General features: G+C 51.0%; 6 protein-coding genes across 6 annotated transcripts; 2 read left to right on the top strand and 4 right to left on the bottom strand.

Annotated features, from left to right (window-relative positions):
* Positions 1-512: 512 nt before the first annotated feature.
* Positions 513-2,498, bottom strand: BO95DRAFT_360434 (uncharacterized protein; the record flags this gene model as incomplete). The annotated part of the gene is made up of 1 exon (XM_025582483.1): positions 513-2,498. The coding sequence occupies one exon, from the start codon at positions 2,496-2,498 to the stop codon at positions 513-515; it is 1,986 nt and encodes a 661-aa protein (XP_025443419.1).
* A 6,433-nt stretch (positions 2,499-8,931) lies between these two features.
* Positions 8,932-11,056, bottom strand: BO95DRAFT_98843 (cytochrome P450). Its single transcript, XM_025592361.1, has 6 exons — positions 10,660-11,056; positions 10,459-10,575; positions 10,303-10,399; positions 10,186-10,254; positions 9,522-10,130; positions 8,932-9,456 (listed from the first exon to the last, which is right to left on the bottom strand). The coding sequence occupies exons 1-6, from the start codon at positions 10,882-10,884 to the stop codon at positions 9,020-9,022; spliced, it is 1,554 nt and encodes a 517-aa protein (XP_025443418.1). The 5' UTR covers positions 10,885-11,056; the 3' UTR covers positions 8,932-9,019.
* Positions 11,057-12,537: 1,481 nt separating this feature from the next.
* BO95DRAFT_430930 (nuclear transport factor 2 family protein) lies at positions 12,538-13,032 on the top strand (the record flags this gene model as incomplete). Its single annotated transcript, XM_025584985.1, has 1 exon — positions 12,538-13,032. The coding sequence occupies one exon, from the start codon at positions 12,538-12,540 to the stop codon at positions 13,030-13,032; it is 495 nt and encodes a 164-aa protein (XP_025443417.1).
* Positions 13,033-13,159: 127 nt separating this feature from the next.
* On the bottom strand, positions 13,160-14,238 carry BO95DRAFT_430929 (uncharacterized protein; the record flags this gene model as incomplete). The annotated part of the gene is made up of 4 exons (XM_025584984.1): positions 13,160-13,796; positions 13,826-13,848; positions 13,870-14,079; positions 14,116-14,238. The coding sequence occupies 4 exons, from the start codon at positions 14,236-14,238 to the stop codon at positions 13,160-13,162; spliced, it is 993 nt and encodes a 330-aa protein (XP_025443416.1).
* A 796-nt stretch (positions 14,239-15,034) lies between these two features.
* Positions 15,035-15,843, top strand: BO95DRAFT_441832 (uncharacterized protein). The gene has a single exon (XM_025586277.1). It carries the CDS (start codon positions 15,269-15,271, stop codon positions 15,626-15,628), a length of 360 nt encoding a protein of 119 aa, XP_025443415.1. The 5' UTR covers positions 15,035-15,268; the 3' UTR covers positions 15,629-15,843.
* Positions 15,844-15,890: 47 nt separating this feature from the next.
* On the bottom strand, positions 15,891-17,429 carry BO95DRAFT_472795 (KRR1 small subunit processome component). The gene is made up of 3 exons (XM_025589679.1): positions 17,312-17,429; positions 16,926-17,198; positions 15,891-16,852 (listed from the first exon to the last, which is right to left on the bottom strand). The coding sequence occupies exons 1-3, from the start codon at positions 17,369-17,371 to the stop codon at positions 16,085-16,087; spliced, it is 1,101 nt and encodes a 366-aa protein (XP_025443414.1). The 5' UTR covers positions 17,372-17,429; the 3' UTR covers positions 15,891-16,084.
* Positions 17,430-19,093: the final 1,664 nt, after the last annotated feature.

The following is a 19,093-nucleotide window of genomic DNA, read 5'->3' as shown; positions in this document are numbered from 1 at the left end:
TAATGAGTAGATTTTTCAGGGAATGAATGTGGTTAGGTAGGTTGAGATTGCGGGGACAAGAAGGAAAAGAACGAGTGTGTTTGACCGTCAACAGCGTTGAAGAGAGACCTGCATGGTGGCATGAAGCTGGATGCCAATGAAGTTGTCGGAGCTCTTGGTGGATGTGCAATGCTGCAATCTCAAAGGGGTAAGTCCAAATAGGAAAACAACGATCGATTTCTGTCGGTTGGATTCGTTTTAGCCAAGTAGGCTGGTACACCATAGTCTCGGTTCTGAGCATAACAGATTGGTGGATGCCGCTGGAACAACGCACATGGATGCACTTGAGTTGATATTATTTTTCGGTTTTCAAATTTTGCCAGTGTTGAAGAACTTTCAACATGCAGAACTCTAGGAGTTCAAGATAAGGTCATAAGATTCGTCAATGCCGTTTCTGTCATTATTCTTTAATCCAAAGCGATCAAGTTCGCAACACGTCGTCTAGGTCATTAGTGAGGCAACGGGCACCAGCATCACCGCCTTGAATAGGGCATATTGAGGATTTGCCTGCGAATTCGTTCCGCATCCGATATACCTTCTTCCGTCGGGTCAAATGGGAGTGGGTTGGTGATCTCTGGTTCCTTAAGTGGGGTGCCAGAAACGCTCGGTCTGAACTGCGGGAGCAATCCACTTGCGAACGGGTCGGAGAGGGACGGTGCATGTCGGACGAACCGAGGCGAGGGTTCGGGCCGTTTGGCGGCCTCAACCTTGAAAGGTGAGCCCAAGCGCTTGATACTGTCTCCAACCAAATTAAGAAGTGGATTGGCAGGCTTCTCCACGAGGCTATCCTCATTGCGAGATGTTGATGACGGGGGAGAAAATAGCTGATCAATGCCCCTAGGGTTCACCGCACTCATTGTCGCTCCGCGGTTACGGATCCGGATCCGACGTTGGTCCATGTCGTTCAGCTTTCCTTGGCGGACAAGCTCCTCTAACTGGTTCCGTGTATCTTGTTCTACAGGAGTTTCTGCGGCAGGCGCATTGCTGGCGATAGTGGCGTCGTGCTCAGCAGCGGGGAACACAGGTGGGGAGCGTAGCCGGGAGCCCGTGACGTGGATCGTATCCCTTCGATTCCTGGGCGTATGGCGCTGGAAACGTTTTCTTGAGCTATGAGGACCCCATGTATTGTATGTAAATGGGGATCCGAGCCGAGGTATGCTCTCCTGCTCATTTACGTTCGCATGGGTTCGCGCAAGTGGTTCTATGGGTGCTAGCTGCGCAACCCCTGATATGGGGGTGTTGAACCACTCATCATTCTCCTCCGGCAAAGAGGAATTTTCCGCCGTGAGTTGAGCGAGTGGTCCATGGACTGAGTTGGCCACAAGTGACACGCCCAGGTCGCGTGTTGCATACGCTGTTGAACTGTTGCTGTAGCCGTCAGCCTGAGAGGCTTCTTGTGAGGCCCGTGTGAACAAATCGTAGAATGGTGTCGGGCTCTTGGACTGCATCATCCGCTGATAATGTGGCGCGATACAGAACTTCTTTCGGCACAGGAGCTTGAGCCTTCGCCGGGTTGACGCCTCTGACTTGGGCCAGAGTGGTCTTGCGGCATCGGTTTTAGGGGTCGGGGTTTTGTCTCCGCCCGAACGTGACTGAAGTATGGCGAACGGAAATTGCTTGTCCAGTCTAAAGCGTCGTTTCTCCCAGGCCCGCTTTGCGTCGCGTGCAACTCGATGAGTGACACCCAGGGGCGGAATACTGCCGGGGGTCATCTTGAAGGGAGTGATTGTAGGATCCTGAAGATACAACTGATAAGTATTCCAGAGATGATTATCCATATCGATTGTCCAGCGCTCCTTTGCTGGGAAAGCCCGGGGTTTGTTCTTGAGAGCAGCACGCATCGATGGCGTCTCGGTAACATGCTTGGGGGGTAATTCGAGATGGAAAAATGGATCGTACGAATCGCTTTCTATGCTCGTACAGCTTCCACCCGCCGAGCGTCGCGACCCGAATGTTTCGATAGATGAGACGGAAGAATCCGATGCTTGCGAACAGGCGGATCCAGGTCGCTGAATGCTTTCTCCAAGAGTACGAGCATCTTCGGAAGACCAGCGCTCGGCGGATTGATTGTCATGATCCGGGCGGATTTGAGCCGGAGGGGTCTTCAGGGCTACTTTGTCCCGAGGGGGCGCTAGAAAGCGGTCATCCCGCGACGGAATTGTCGGGCCTCCATTGACTACAAAAGCATCATGGGGCGTGGGGAATTCGATAGAGGGGAGAGGGATATCGGAGGGGTTTGGATAAGTCGTGCTGAGGTCATACTCGGCTTGCGCAAAGACGTTGGTTCCGGAGCGAACACGAGATCGGCGAAGGCGACAGCTGGAATGACGAGGCGGCGGCGGCGGGACATCTAGGTGCGCTGGTATGCGCTCGGGTGTCCTCGGCTCCCCTATGCTGGTGGACGGGAAAGTAAAATTCTTGGGCAGCGTGCGCGAAAGACCCAGCTGTCGAGACTCCATGGTAGACAGGTGACAGTCTCGTACAGTGGTACTTGGTGACGGGCTGGATCGCGACAACGTGATCCAAAGAATTAATACGTACTCTTAACAATAACACTTTCTCTAACACTATAACATGTCGCTCGTCTGCGGAAATGTTATGCGCAGGAAACGAGATATCCTCAGCAGGAGTCAAAGCGCTAACCGGGAGATTATAGATGGCGCGCAGTGTACGCGATCCCAATTGATCGCGCGGGAACTCAATCGTGGTCGATAATCCTGCGTGAGCCGGACAGCCAGGTTCTGACGGTATCCAGAATGAAGGATAGAGCAAAGAAAATCTTTCTAGCAAGTAGTTGGACGTCTTGAGTCAAGATTCAGGGAGATGGACTAAGCGCGCTTTGGGGGGTTCGGGGGTCGTAAATCGTAACAGTAGATGAGTAAAGAAAAGGAAAACAAGGTGCGTCAAGGTGTGAGTGGTCGATTAAGAGTTGTGAGTACAGTGATGTGAGGCGCGAAGGTGTGGAATGTAACGATGCGCTGGAATTGAGACAGAATCACATTGAATTGTAGCCGCGCTCCATTGCCCGATCGTCGATTTACTTGAAGTATGGGGAAGAGGCGGACATTGACCACACGAACCCGAAACCAACAAAACACGGAAGGGAAAAAAGAGGAGAGAAAAGTAAAGAAAAGAAAAGGAGGAAAGGGATAGTCAAGGACGAGCGACAGGCTCTATCGGAGAATAAAGGAAAAAAAGAAGAGGAACACGTAGCTGGGGGGAGAAAAGGAAGTGAGTGGGAGAGGAAGAGAGAGAGGGGGAGGGTGGAGGGTGGAGGGTGGAGGGTGGAGGGAGGGAGAGTCGGGTGGTGAGAGGTGAGAGAGAAAGGCAAGGAAGGAAACTAACTGGTAAGTTAAGTTAAGGAATAAGGGAGAGACAGCCGAGGACAGAAGCGGTAGCCGCCCGTACAGTACCCTTGGGTTGGTCGGGTTTGGCGGACTGCTACCACTGAGTTAACCACTGTAAGTTGACCACTGTAAGTTAAGCTAACAGTGGAGTTCTTCCCACCACGTCAAGTCCACCCTCCAGTCCCTCCCTCTTTTAGGCTCCGGGAGAGAAGCTCGATCCTCTGCTTGCCCCGTTCCATGGATCCCACACGGACAGACATGCAATGATGCTATGACCATCACATCTCATGTCATGTCATCAATCCAGTGATTTCCTGCCTGTTTTTCTTTTCTTTTTATTTCACGATATGTAGCCCCATACCAGAAGAAGAAGAAGAAGAAGAAGAAGAAGAAGAAGGAAAATGAGACAAGAAATAAAAGTAATAAGAAAAAAAATGACAATCAAAACCAAAGAAGGACAAGAAAAGTCGCTCGTCACATTGGCTCTGGAATGCGGAGAATTGATATGCTGGACATGCTCGTGTGAGCCACTCAGCGGCAGGAATACTATATTATGCTGACCCCCTTTTTCCCCTTTCTTCCTCTTCCCTCTTGTGTCATGATTGTTATTCTGTCTTGTTCTTCTCTCTGGTAATTTTGAGTCTGCATCAGTTTTCTTGATTTGCCCTTTCTTCACAATTTGCGGGGCAGTCTCATTCCGACTTCTGACTTGTACTGGAGGATGAGGCCGTCATCACCTGCGTCAGAGGATGAAAATGATGCTGGATGTAGATTGATAGTGGGCGAGGAAGATCCGCCTCACCGCGTTGCCCAACCGTCCCTCGGAACGGGCAGAGAAAAAATACAAAAGAGATGTGCGCCTGCAGTGCCTGGTCGAACAAATGACAATTCTGCTCGGATGGGGCAAATCGTTGTTGGCCGCCCCCCCACTAGAAGTGTCCAGGACTGTACCTTAACAGACTAGTCGTCTAGTGGTGACTCTAGTCGAGGTACTGTACCTTTGCACGGGCTGGGCTGACATCGATCGGGCCATGCCCAATAAATTAATTTCCCCATTACTCTATTCGCAACATTGCTCGTCCTCGACCCTGCAAGGGTGTCTCTCGGTGTGATGCCGTGAGCAGGCTTGGGTTTCCCACTGTCGGGTGCAGGGTGCAGTGTGGCCCGTGGTAATCTCGCTGTACTACCAAGTAGTATCGGGCTCCTCCATGTTTTCTACCCCTTCTGCCTTCTAGGTGATGTGATGACAAGCTTCACGGTCCAGAAGACAGACTCACGAGGGGTAGTTATCAGCGGGTCCTCCATTGGATCGACAAACCGTGCTTGGAACCCGCCAGAGACCGAAATAGCAGTCTCGACTTCATCCTAGTCTACTCCCTAGTGTGGTAGAAAAGTCGGGTGGCTGGGAAGGTATTTTGTTGGCCTTGGGGTGGTAGGCAATTGCTGCTGCTCGAAAGAAATTATTGCGCCTCGAGGCCTGCAGAAGGTTAGAGGACTCGAGACTCGGTGTCTGTGTCTGTGTGTTAACGGGGAGAGGGAGAGAGCGAGGGAGAGCGAGTTGGCGAACACTCTCCCCGAAGGCGAGAACTCCAGTCTCCTGCAGAAGCATTCCCCACCGTCAGGCCAAACGAACCCCGATGCACTGGGCGTGCATTAGCGACCCCAACCAGCAGCCAGTAGCATGGCGGCGGTCGAAATTGTGATCAAGCACTAGTTTGAGTGGTATGGTTAAAAGGGATGAGTCGGTGGCAGTGAGCGAGGAGACACCGGTAGTAGATTCTTCTAGTCTTCTCTTCCTTGTACTGTACCGTCTGTACCACAAGACGAACCCTTACCTGAAACCACCATGTAATCTATAAAACTTTCCAAGCAATGTATGTGTAATTTACCTGTATTGCACATAGGTAGTGCCATTCTGTGCGCCGGAAGCACATGGAACAGAAACTATCAATCAGTAATTATTGATATCAACTATCATCTTGGTGCTTCAAATACATATTTATGAAGGTTCAATGTATAGGAAAGAGACTTGTAACTATGTTGCCCATCAACTCCTCAAACCTATATACTGATGAGCGCCGTATAACTCAGGACTTATTGAAATTCTACACCCCAAGTCCCGTAAATGTGTCGGTTCCCACGAGGAAATCAACAATTCCGGATGACGCCTGAAGATCTTCCTCCCGAGACTCGGCTTTGTCTGGATTAATCTACTCTTCTGTGACGCCTTCCCCAAAATCAACGATGCAAAGGTTGTTATCGGTGTCGACTTAAATATTGTCTGGCTTTGTGTCACCCTAAATGATCCCTGCGGCATGTAGCCGTCGCATCATGATTTGGAGCTGATCTGCCCGAATATGCCGAGAAATAGCATCTATATCGATATCTGCTGTAATGCTCGATGTATTTAAGCAGAATTCCCGAGTTGCTGGTACTGGTATAATCTCCCTGGCCGTACACCAGTTCATATATAATCGAAATACGTACAACATCTAAAAGACCCCTAGATCTGATCTGAACCAATGCAAGTATCTCACACTCGGCTTGCTCACTGCAGTAAGTAGACTTAAAGAATCGATTTGCACCAGATCCAACCGAGACCTTTTTGGGCCGTCGAGGAAGATGCCCCTCTGTCTCGTTCGGTAACAATATGACTCTCCAAGCTTCGACCAACGAAGTTCCGCGTTCTACAACACCGGGGAATAGATCAGCCTCCGGAGCGAATTGTCCTATAGGCCGCTGATTTACCGACGACTGAACATGGAACTTCCCATTTAGAGTCTGTAGGGTAAGACCCAAGGTTTTTATGTCGAACCAACCCTGCAGAGTTCGCACTCGAGGTTTTCGCTCCTCCGAAGATAAGAGCTTCATGACAGAGTTGCATTTGGGTGCGATCCAGAAGCAGATCTCTTCCATACCTCAACGCTTTCTTCTTCATCACTCTGCTCCACCGCAGCATCCTGCGAGTCCAATTTGTGCAAAAGAGCCAAGTCCTGTACTGTGGTCTTCGAATCATCTTGAAAATATTTGGCGGAGACTGTGATGTGAAATCGCATACCGTAGTATAGTATCGTCAACTCAGTATTGGTGCTCGCGCCGCGGAAGAATTCGAGCATTATCATATGCTGGTAACCCCTTTATATCTAGTAGCTGAGCGACCTAAGTTATGTCAATCGGTTCAAAAGGTAACTATACATCGAAGCCAATATCAATCTGACAGTAAATCTCCAAGCGACGATGGACGAACGTGACATGGCTATCGTACCAAGATAGTTGGATTCCATGTGCGAACAACCACGATGCGCTCAAGTGGCGATGTCTGTGGAGTCGCTGTCAACTTTCAATACTTGGGGGAAAGTGGGACTGCTGCAAATGCAATCAATGTGGAGATGGATCCCCTTATACAGCAGAGGAAGTTGCAACCATGAAGTATGTAGGCAATGCAGAGCAGCAAGATCATAGATCAAAGGTAAGTTAGTTGGTGTATGTACTGTACCTTACAAAGGTGATATGAGCTGTAATGATATGATATTGATGTTGTTGGCAAATTATATGACCCGACCTGATATTCTTGTTGTATGTATTATGACTGTAAGCGGGCAGCATTACACGCCCATCCGGAATGAACTTAAGGCATCTGACTAGTTAACCGTAGAGGAACTAGTTCAAGCACAGGACCTATACCCGATTGAGCTTATCTGCATATTCCGACGCGTGCCAAGGTGGGGTAAACGCGACCTTACCGCGTGATCGACGCGTATCCGCGCGTCTGTGTAACAGAATGTATATGACTTGCTTTCCACCACTCGCAACGTGCCGGTCTCAGTACGGAGATTACCATCTTACGCAGTACCGGCAGGGTCTCGGTCCCTGACTACTAAAGAGACCAACTAACCCTCATAAGTTAACTACTGGGTAACGTTAGCATTCACACCACTTCAACATCCCGAATACTTGATTCTCAAGCTCCAACTTGTTGAGACACCAAAATAGATACTGGGCAAAAAAGCAGGTGGCTGGGGCTGGGGCACTTCGGCCCAGGAACAAGGAAGAGAGTCCACCAGAGAGTCTATGGAAGACTATTCTTAGACACCGCTACTATGAAATCCACCACGCTAAGTGGCCTAGAAATCGATGTGAAGGAGTATGAACGGACTACATACTAAATAAGTGGAAGTGGGGACGTCCCCAACCCGATCTACCCATAGAATCAAAGCAGACTTTCAGGAACCAAGAGCAGTGCGAACCTGGGTCAGGTTCAGATCTAACCCGGACACTGCTCCCCATGTATCAAACAACCGTTACCAGACGTTGTCGTTGTCGGGATCTGGTTGAGTTTGGCTCTTCTATAGATCTATTGACTGGCTGTCCTTCCCGTAAATCATCATAGAACGCATAGAACGCCGCATACTACCCATGCTAGGTACTAGGCAGACAGAAGAGAGTATATAAACACAAGCACGAAAACTCCATCTAATCCCTGGCGATGACCCGATACTCCTGCCTCCACCGTTGATCCATTAAGCTTATCAGTCCTCGTCTCTTCTGCATGCACTAAGTAGTCGAGTATATGCTATTTTACTATAGACAACGCTTGATACTAGATACCTACGCCCAGTACTCTATACCCCAACCCTAAGCAGTCTACGGTTGACAGGTGATCCCAAGGATCGTGTTTGTGCATATCACGCACTCGTCAACAGGTCCTATACTACATGTTGATTCTCCAAAACTACCACATCGCAATGCCATCCCCGTTAACCCCTGGCAATCGACCATTATACCCTATCTCCACGACTACGACAACCTTTACCGGAGCGTAATCTACCCACCTCCTGTGTGCTTAGTTTATCTCCCTAAGTCCGGTCCAGTACGGGACAGGACATGTACTGTACATGCGAGTGCATACATCGAACCAATAACCACCACCACAACTCCGATCATCCCCATCCGACATCCAGAGGAAAACAACCCACGGGCCAACTGCTCAGCTATCCTAATCATGCACGCATCCCACAGAAGCCTCAGTACTCAAAAACTAAACCTCTCCAGCAAGCCCCCACCTTCCCTCATCAAGTTCATGTTTCAGCAAAATCGAATCGCCTATGCTATGGATGTAATCCCCAGTGTGCCCGCATTCGCGGGTCTGACGGAGTCAAAGTATGTAGCATCTGCTCGGCAGTCCCGGTAGAGGGAGTGCTGTACGCTGAGCTCATCACATTTATGGGGGGACACGCGCTTTATGAGTGATTTCCCCCTTTTGCTCTTGTTTACCCACGTCATAAGTAATGCCGCCCCCGAAGTTCCACAAGCAGATTCTTGTTGCGTTGGGGGGTGGAGGCGAAGGAGAAGTTCGCCGCATTGACTTACTGGATCCTGCTTGATGGTCCGCTAACTATCCCTTGCTTCAGGTGGGTTTCACTTCTCTCCTTGAGTATGTATGAACTTGCGTCATAATGGTGTTATATGTCAACGGTTTGTGCCGGCCTGCTACTGCACTCCTGCAGAGCAACCGAAACAGAAGAGACATGTTTGTTGTCTTCGATGTTTGTACAGTACATGTGTTGATTTCTGCAGTGGATAGCGTTCAAGTTCCTGTTCTACCAACAATCACAACAGTCAACCCCTAGACCCTACTCCAACCTCGAGAGATCCACCTCCGGCTCCCGAAACCTGAACAACAACCGGACGGTCGGGTCGCAGATCGACTCCGTCCCATGCATGAAGTTCGGCGGTCGCTCAGTCCGATCTTCGAACTTCCAGTCGTAGCGCATCAGCAGATGCACGAGCAGGATCTTGATCTCGTTCGCCGCGAAGAACCGTCCGGGACACGCGTGCATCCCGTGACCGAAGGCGTAGTGCTCCGCGCTCGTCGTCACGAACTGGAACCGGTGCTCGCTTCCGGGGGATTGTCGCCACTTGTAGAAGCGCAGGCCGTCGTAGACATCCGGGGAGGTGTAGATGGACGCGTCCTCGAAGATGTGGGCGGAAACGAGCATGCTTGCGCCCTTGGGGATGCGCATGCCGTCGGAAAGGGAGATCTCTTTCGTGGCGAGGCGGTTGAGAAAGGCTGGTGGATGTTATGGTTAGCATGGTGGGTATAATTGGTAGGGGTTGTGGTGTTTGGCTGTTTACCAATTCCGGCGGCGTTCATTCGCTGACTTTCCTTCAGCACGCTGTCCATTTTCTTCATCTTCGTGAGGCTGGTCTTCTTCAGAGAGCCGCCGTCTTCGGTAATGACCGTTTGGATCTCGTCACGGAGTATCTGGATGTATTCGGGGTAGGCCGTCAGGTCGTACATCACGTTGGTCAGGAGGTTGGACGTCGTGTGGATGGCGGCCATAGTGAGGCCCATTTGCGCCTGCGCCACGTTCAACGGACGTCCGTCTGCAAGCTCATGAAACCAGTCCAGTGTATCCTCGTGGCTTCGAGGCGGGTTCTCTGCGGGGAGCCGCCCCTCTCGAATGAGTCTTCGCCTTTCGATCTCTTTGTTGACGATCGCGGACCCAATCTTCACATGTTTGCGCACCCCCTGGACGGTGGGTATGAACCAGTGCACTAACGGTTGAAGAATCGATGGCCAAGCTCGAAGATCGCGCGCACCCACGAAGGCGTCGATGGTGAAGTTGACGGAGACATTCAGCCACTGTTCGTCACGACAGATTTTCTCACCCAGAAACACGAGGGTAGATAACCGTGCAACGATGTATGGTATGTCCATAGCGAAGCTGACCGGAGTCCATGCTGTGTGCCACCATGGTCAGTGTTGAGCAGTCCGTCTGAGAGGGGGAGCACATACCATCACTTTTGGGAAGCTTTTCTCGTAGCACGGAGCTAGTTTCCTTCGATAAAGGAGTCACGAGTTGACCTGAGTATCTTCTAGCGGTGCCACATGCCGACTTGAAGCGTCACTTACCGAGAGAATGGGTAAGGCGCTTGTTGATCACATCCATTTGAATCGGCTCTATCTTCTCGAAGACCTCGAAGCCGGGAATTTTAGATCCAAAAAAGAACTGCTCGGATATGACTTAGATCGGCTCGGCCCATGCTATACCACAAGGGTAGAGACTACCTTCTTGTTCGCTTCGTCGAAGCTGAGATGCGGGTGGTTCTTGACCTCATCCACAAGGCTGGGGTGGAGCACGATGGTTGGATCGGAGGCTGCGACCAGTTGAAAGACCTTTCTGCCCTATATCGAGTCCCTATTAGCGCATGGTACAAGGCACCTGTGAAAACTCTACCCTATTTGTCCTGGGCTGAACAATGCACGAACCTGGCTGAACCCCTCCTCGAAGAGCTCCTTGGCGGATGTCACGAATCGCTGCTTAGCCTTGCTGTTCGAGAGCTCCCATCTGCTTTTCCCGATCAGGGGAATGTTTTTGTAAGGAAAGCTTTCAGTGGACTCCTGAGAAAATCTCAACACCAAGACCAAGAGAAGGGCCACGACTGCGCCTTGCAGCAGATGGTAGCTTTCCAGCTGCTCGATGATGAAAGCCATTGTTGACTGGCTGAGTGACTGACATTTGACAGAACGAGGGAGAGCGACGAGGTTTAAATAAGAGGATACGTCGGGTTGACATCGCTTCCTCGAGCACGGATCTCAAGCTTTCTTGGTAGCCTGGGCAGGCTGCTTGCCAATCATGAGTCGTTCACTGATTCCATCGCTAGCAGCCCGTCGATAGGGTGTCAGACTCGGATGCGAAAGCTTCAAAGCTATCGTGGGCCCTGTCTAGGACTGGATCCACTCGATACGCCCAATACGTTGAAGGCCTCGAGCCAATCTGGATCCTATACCGTTGCAATGGCGAGTCAGCGACTGGTCGCTGAATGGAGCACGACAGATAAGTTATGGTAGATCAGATAAAAGACAGACAGGCGCTGGTAAGTTTGCTGCCTGCAAAGCCAAAATTTGTTCCAAAGTTTCGATAAAACTCGATGATAGGCGCGGGGATTACCTAGCAGGGCACATTGGATGTGCGGCGGTTGGAGATCCTCGACCCCGACATTACTTATTTTGGTGTCAGAGTAGGAATCTGACTTTTGGATGTGGACGATGTGGACTGGAATATCATGAATCGAGGCTCGATAATTGGACACAACAAAGAAGGTCCTAGAGTGTGAGGTCTATTAGACGAGGTTTCAACAGTTGGCAAGTCACTGTAGGTAGGGAGGTAGGTACCTGATCGTTAGGATAAGTACTAATAAGAGTAGGAGAAAAGCGGGTCTGGCCGTCTTTAGTTACATTGAATTGGTCCCATGCTATTTGTCCGCTCGTGTGCAGAGGTGGTTCAGTGTGGATCCGTCCATGGATGGATCCAGCCTGGAGGATGAAGGGAACGTGCGATGTGGTCGATCACCGTACTCGAATACGCCCACGGCTGCCTCAGCTTCTCACTCGGCTCCTTTCCGTGCCGCTGTCTTTTTCTTCCCAACTACACTGACTACACTGACTACACTGACTACACTGACTACACTGACTACACTGACTACACTGGCCACACTGGCGCAGACACGGCACAAGGATCCGAGATTCCAAGCCTAGATTCCAATAAAGCCTAGAGCCCTCGCCTAACCTAGAGTAACTACATGAGAAGTTACTAATTATCCTAAGGACCTGACATTGATTGCCCGATGTCAGCAACAACGCCAAGCTTGAAACTTCCTCACGAACTGACCAGTGGGATGGGCTTCATGGAGGAGCAGTGGGTGCTGTCATCTCTTCCCTACTCCAAGCATGAACACACAAGGCCATGATGTATCTCTAACTCTCTCAGACTGCCACTCCCGCGCGAGGGCACTTCTTCCGATGCTCGCAGCTTAAAAGAAACACCTTATCCGAATGGACTGAACTCGGCATCTGTGGGGGTTTTCATGTTCGTTGGTCGGGATGATCATCTTCTGCCCTCACTTGTTGGTTCCGGCAGGTGGAGGGGACATCATGGAGCCGACGTACAATGCAACACCACAAACCGAGGCGAACCCCGCGTCGTCCACGCAATCAATATACGTACGAAAGAACAGGCATCAACTTGGCAGCTGAGTATAAAGATGATCCAAGACCAAGTCTCACCAGCAACTTAGGGGTAGCATAACTCTTAATAGATTTTCTTTGCCATTTATACTCTCCCGAATCGCACCTTCAGACTGAATCATGGCATCTCTATCGCTCAGGCAGTTTCTCGAGTACATTCGAGCCTTCAATGCCAAAGACTACCAGAAACAACACTCCTTCTACCACCCAGATGTCCGTCTTGTCCTTCCCGACCCGGAGGTGGGAACCCTCGTAGGGTCCGAAGGCATCATGAATCACTATGCTGTACTTCATGCCACCGCGGAGGAGACCGTCGTCCCTATACTGGTCATGGTTGACCAAGGGCGCATTTTCTTCGTGATGGAGACATATTTTCGCTACTGCCAGGCCACAGACCGCGCTGTCCACGGGTACAACGCACAAGCCGGAGATGTGATCAAGGTCACCGTGTGGGCACTGTACGACATGGACGGTGGAAAAATGAAGCACATTACTTGCAACGGGCTCCACCATGAATTCCTTGGCACGGCGGATGTGAATCTACCGATCAACGAGAGCTGGAGTCGAGCAGACAGTACGGTCAAGCGTTGCTGGGGCTCTGCTTCGCTGCTCTAGAAAGTATTCGTGCTCCGACTAAAATACTGGAAATCATACTCATACATCTTTCAATATTTATCAATACACTTCCTACCATAGTATACACATCATCAACCCACAACCTTAAACTACAAACGCACCAACCTCACGACCCACAAACCAACCCTTCCCTTTGATAATCTCGAAACACATCCTCCGGCGACCCCTCCGCCGTGCCCAACCTCTGAAACCCTTTACGCATCGACTCTTTCCCATCTTTCTCCTTCCTCTTGTTTGGCGCCATCCACCCCTTTGGACTACCCATCGCCGACGCCGCCGTCGCAAACTGCAGCCGCCGCCTCACCCGCGACGCCAGCCCGAGCTTTTTGGTCGTGGCCTTCCGGGAGACGATCTCCACGCACGGCGACGGCTCCTCTTCTGTTTGTTCTTCATCATTATCGTCCTCGTCCTCGTCCTCGTCCTCAGCGCACAGCGTGTTTCGTCGCTGGTGAGTGAATGAAATGCTCTCCGGTAGGTAGATCCTATGGTGGTGGGTCGTGGAACTGGACGCCGTCCGCGACTGTTGGTGACTTAGGAGGGGTCTTCTGTACGAGCTGCTGCTCTTTTGGGATCGGGGTTGTGTGATTGCTGCTGCCGCTGGGGTGGGACACAGGGGGTGTTGTTGCTGGGCGAGCTGTTTCTTGGACGTTTTGGTCTTGATAGGGCTGAATCGTTTGCGACCAGGGGGCTGAGTTACCTTACGGGTTAGTGTCTTCTTGTCAGGAAACGCTGAGATGTCTAGTCTAAGAAGGGTAGATGTTTGTTAAATAACGAAGTTGCGCAGTGAGCTGCAACCTGTATATAGTAGTTCCGTACCGGGTTTGGTGGTGTCTGCGGGAGACGATGCGTAAAGCAGCCGTCCTCATCCTTGAAGCGGGACTGTTTCGCCTTGCTGGGCGAGGATTTGAAGGGCGAGCTGACCCTCATGGCTGTCAGGCGGCCGGTGATTTCTGGTCTGGTTGTCTGTGGTGGTGGGTGGTGAGATGTCTTGGAATGTGTGGGAGTCGGTGGGGGCACATGGTGGTGCTATTGCATAAGACCTTGATGACAGAATTCAGATACAACGGGCAGAGAGGAAGAGAGGGAGGGTGTGTCGGGCTGTGTCGAAAGGGCCTCCTTGCTAAATACTTGCTTGGGGGTGTGTCTGGACCATTCTTTGGATGTTGTTGTGGCATAAAATTGCATTTCGGGAGGAATGTAAAGAATGCAAGTCGGTTTTGTGTCGGTCTCTGGTCGTGGATCGGGCTATTATGCTGGAGGAAGATGAGATTCAGGTCTAGCGATGAGTAACGTGATTGTTTGTTTTCAATATCCACGAATGGATACAATAGCTAATGGTTCGGTTGACAGAAGTCTGCCACACATTGGACCGGAAACTTGTCAAATGAGTTGCGGACATTCCTCGCTGATCCAAAGCATGGTGTTCAAGTCAATAGACCCCGCATTCTCCGGATGAAAGAACCGACCTACTGTCTCGCTTCAATTATCCACTACTTGCTGGACGAACTAGGTGAGGAAGTGCCTCTCCTATACTAGCTGTCGGGTTGTGCTACTGTTGCCCTCGCAGAGGGTCCGCGCTTGCCGTGGATATATTGATGAGTCAGTAGACGATAATAGCTGTTATTGCTTATACGTGCTGTAAAACAGTCACTCTAAATCGTCCTTAGCAGATGGTGGTCGTGCCGTTACTCGTAGTATATAGATCCATCCATAGTGGTACAACAAGCCTTGTTCAGACTGGCTCCGCCGCGAACTGACAAGCTCAATGCTTTTCAACTACGTGACATATAAGCATTCAAGCCCTTGGTCTCTGACATCGAGCAAATCAAACTCCTTATCTCGAGTTATTTAGTGGTAGCAAATACTTGAGTATTTCATGGAGCAATAGCCAACCAATAAGTTCCGAGAACGATTACATCAAGATGAACCGATGGTGGGTGGCAACATGACGTGAAGCTGCTTGCTCGACAGACCCAGGTACAGCTCCTCGCAAAAAGTATACTGAACTTAGCAAGCGTGAACTCAACAATCTCCCCTACTGAAGATTCAGTGACTTATACAGCAATAAATTGCAACCTCACGCCTAATTCCCTTTGTAATCCCGCACCAGCTACTATATATCACTCCCGACCCGAAACGTCACCACCCTACACCAACAACACCCCCAACCCCAAAACAAACCAACCCCCACAAGAATAAGAGAAAACACTACGAAATGACCGAAACAAGCCCCATCTACAACCTCATAGCCGCCATGGACGCCGAAGACGACGCCACCGCCGCCTTGGATGACGACGACGCCACAACCGACTACGGCGCCCGCGCCGTCCGCAGCGCCGCCATCCCAGCAAACGAGGCCGGCGAAAACCGCCTCGCGGACCATGTCTCCGTCCAGGTCTCCGCGCCGAGGGAGGATCCAATGGTTCCGCGTCGCCGGCGGCAGGAGATGTCGACGGCCGGGGGCGGGTATCAGTTGCGGGAGGTGGAGGAGCGGGCGGATGGGTCGAGGCGCGTGCATCGCGAGTACGAGGATCCGGCCACGGGGGTGAGTTATGTACGGGATTTGGATGGGTGATTGTTTTCTGCTGGGAAGGAGGAGGGGGGCGAGGGATTTGGGAGTGGGGATCGTTTTTGGGCAAGGAGTTAACGGGATAGTATGATAACTATATGTCAGGTTGGAGAACAATGTCGAGTATAGCAGTAGCGTCTGGACGGAGGGACTTCTGAACTCTCTGGACAAGCTCACTCAAATGGGAATTCGGGGTCTGTGACGCTACCTCCGAAAGTGACAGACCTAACCTTTGATACGAATACAGTCCACTGTAACCAATCTATTCAATTCAAGCTTTTGATACCCCTTCCCTCCTGGCTCACAAAAGATAGAAGGGAGTCAAGAAACATATAATTAACTCCAGCCCATGCTATGCCTAAGCGCCATATTACGAAAGTCCACACACACGAAGGGGGAATCCCCTGACAAGAAGAAAAGAACCACCGAGCAAAAAAACCCCCAGGAGACGGCGAAGCCAGATTAAGCCTCTCCATCCGACGTCTCCTCCTTCGACTTGCTCTTCTTCTTCTTTTTCTTTTCCTTCCGGTCCGAGGCGTCGGCATCCGCCTCCAACTCCGCAGCCTCCGACTCGCGCTTCCGCTTCTTCTTCTCCTTCTTCTCCTTCTTTTCCTTCTTGGCCTTCTCGGCCGCCTCGAGCTCCTCGGGCGCCACGAACGCCTTCTCGCGCTCCTTCATCTTCTCCTCCCGCTTCACCCGCTGTCTTTCCATGATCTCCTCCTTCTGCGCCCGGTCCTTGGCCTCCTTGGAGAGGAAGTACTCGCCGGACTCGATCTGCAGATCCACCTTGCTCTTCTCCGGGGCCGGGGGGAAAGGCGTGTACACCTTCTTCGTCTTGTCCGTGACCTTGAACGGCATGCGACGCTTCGACAGGGTGCGCTTCTTGAAGTTGGGCAGGAACCGGTCCCACGACTCTTCCGCCAACGAGGGATCCTTGGCCAGCTCGCGCTTGATCATGAGCTCCTTGATGTGGTAGATCGGGTGGATGTTGGCCATGCAGTCGTTGATGACCTTGCGCACTTCCTTCAGTCCCTTGTAGGGTCCCATCGCGGCGACCGTGTTACCCTGCACCAGGATGTAGGTGCCGGTGAGGAGCTCGAGCGCCTTGAGGGTGGAGCCGCCGGGTCCGAGGATACGTTGGCGGCGCTTGACGAAGCGCTCCTTGTTACGGACTTGGTTGCGGATCTTGATAACGTCGCATGCGACTTCGTCGTCGAGAATCTTCAGGGCCTGGAGGATACTGTCAATCAGCGAGAAGTTTCTTATTTTTGGATGTAGCGTCGGGGACAGGAATATTTCCTACCTGTTGCACCGGGACACTTCTCGACAGAAGCTTGATCAAATCGCGCGCCTTGAGAATGGCAGCAGGATCAAAGGTCTTCCGCGTCGTCTTGACCGTCATGCTACCCTCGACCAAATCGAGGGTACAAGCAATGCCATATTTCTCCAGGGATCTCGTCACGAGGGGCCAGGCCTCCTTGAGATACTGTTCGCGGTACTTGGGGAACAGAGTCGCAAACGAGGATTCCTCGGCGAAACTACCGGCGACATTGTCTTCGGCGTTGAAAGGTTCGACCTGGTCGCAGAGTTGCGAGGTTAGCATGCGTTTTTGTCGCCAGTACATCTCGAAAAATCTTTTTCTTTTCTTTTCTTTTCTTTTTTTTTTTGGTATGGGATCATTGCACCAACCTTCCATTTGTCGATATCATCCGTATCCCACGGCTTATCTCTCTTGTATGTGGAGGGCATGTTGAGTCCTATTTGCGACAAACAGGGAGGAAGACTCTGGATGGATCTGCAATTCGATGCGAAGAATGATTGATGATCGAATTGGCGGCCAACTTTTTCTGAGGCGCTTCCGCCCCGCGGGCACTTACCGGTTTAGGTAGTGCTGGTGGCCAGGAACCCCAGGCCAACACAAGGCATTAAGAGAGTGGCTCCGGAGCCTGGAGCGATCGATCGAGGCTCATTATTTGTGAACATCAATCAGCTCGTCTACCATATTCGATTTCGTTACGTTGCCACACTACGTATGTACGGTATAGGGTGCAGAAATTGTATCAATTTTGACTCTGTGCGCAGACAAGAACTTCCCCTTTTGCACAGTGAGCGCATCTCCACCCCTGATGTATCATATTCCCGTCGAAGCTAATTCATGACATCTATTGGAGCTGCACTGCTCAGTATGCAAGGCTTCTACTGCATCCATTCTATCAATCGTGTGTTTTGACGTTGCAGTTCAGGAGTACCGGAGCCGAGCGAAAGTTATTGGAACAAAAGAAACCGATAACGGTCTCATAGACCCGACGCAATGACTCGCGCGAATAATTGGTTCCTTGGCCGCGATTTAAAGTGCATTGAGCCGCCCAATAATGCTCAGGCAGCTTCGCAGCTTTGGCCGAGCACGGTATATAGTGTACGTAGGCACATAGAAAACTTGGAGATTGAGTCACAAGAATAGTTGACACAGTTCGATCGATTGGTGTAAGGTCTTGCTTGGATCTGAGCTCTGGATGCACGAGTATTATCAGGAGTGAATCAGCAGGCTGGAGAGTTCACCTAGCCTTCCTGTTCTTCGTGGAAACTATTGTTGCTAGGCTATGGCTAAGGGAGGGAGCGAGCCCTGATCAGCCATTCGTAACTTGCCTGAGAACGAGCTTGAACACTCAGTCAGCATCTTGATCCAAGTTCCCAAGGGCAGTTGAGCCACTAATCGCATCAATGACAATGTGGGTCGCGGGGTATGCGGACGAGAAAATAGACCTGTCAACGTCGTGGGAGGTGTTTGGTTAAGTGCATATTTAGACTCCTCAAACCAGCGAGGCGATCCCGTGTGTCTGGTTCCAAGTTCCGGACCCGAAGCGCCAAATCGTGGACAGTCCTCGAACCTTCCCTTTTCCCTCGCTGACTTTGCTTCCTCCCTTGCCTGAACTTCTCCCTTATCTCGGTTGTAATCCCATTGTCATTCTTTCGTATTAAGAATCAATATGATTCAAATCAGGTGCGCCGTTTCTGCGGACTTCCATGGCGCACTTCAAGATAGTGCGTCATCGATGTCCTTCTATCTTCGGGGACTTCGTGCAATCTTGCAAGCTGGTGGTTTTGCCAGCACATACTTGTCACAGACCCTTCGCTCAATTATGGCCAGCATGGTCGCAGAAAACCGAGATCATCTCGCAGTAGCAGACTTTGTGCACACTGCTTTCGTTTTCTTCGAGTCGAGTTGAACAAGAAAGGCCATTCGACTGTGTATTCACCAACGAAGCCCGTCGTATGAGCGTGTAACTGTATTTGATCAGCACGCTACACCACAGACTCACAAAGGCCTTGTAAGAGCTGTCCCCTGTCATAAGCCAATACCTATGATAGATAGTTGGCTCTTTACCTGCGCCAAAAGAGATCGACGTGGTGCTCGCTCGCGATTATCTCAAGACCCCACGACCAGCCCCCAACTCAAATTAGGAGATAAAA

This window comes from Aspergillus brunneoviolaceus (genome assembly GCF_003184695.1).
Source record: "Aspergillus brunneoviolaceus CBS 621.78 unplaced genomic scaffold BO95scaffold_25, whole genome shotgun sequence".
Classification (NCBI taxonomy): domain Eukaryota; kingdom Fungi; phylum Ascomycota; class Eurotiomycetes; order Eurotiales; family Aspergillaceae; genus Aspergillus; species Aspergillus brunneoviolaceus.
Note: the sequence above shows the minus strand (reverse complement) of the source record. Positions and strands in the feature narration are given on the sequence as shown.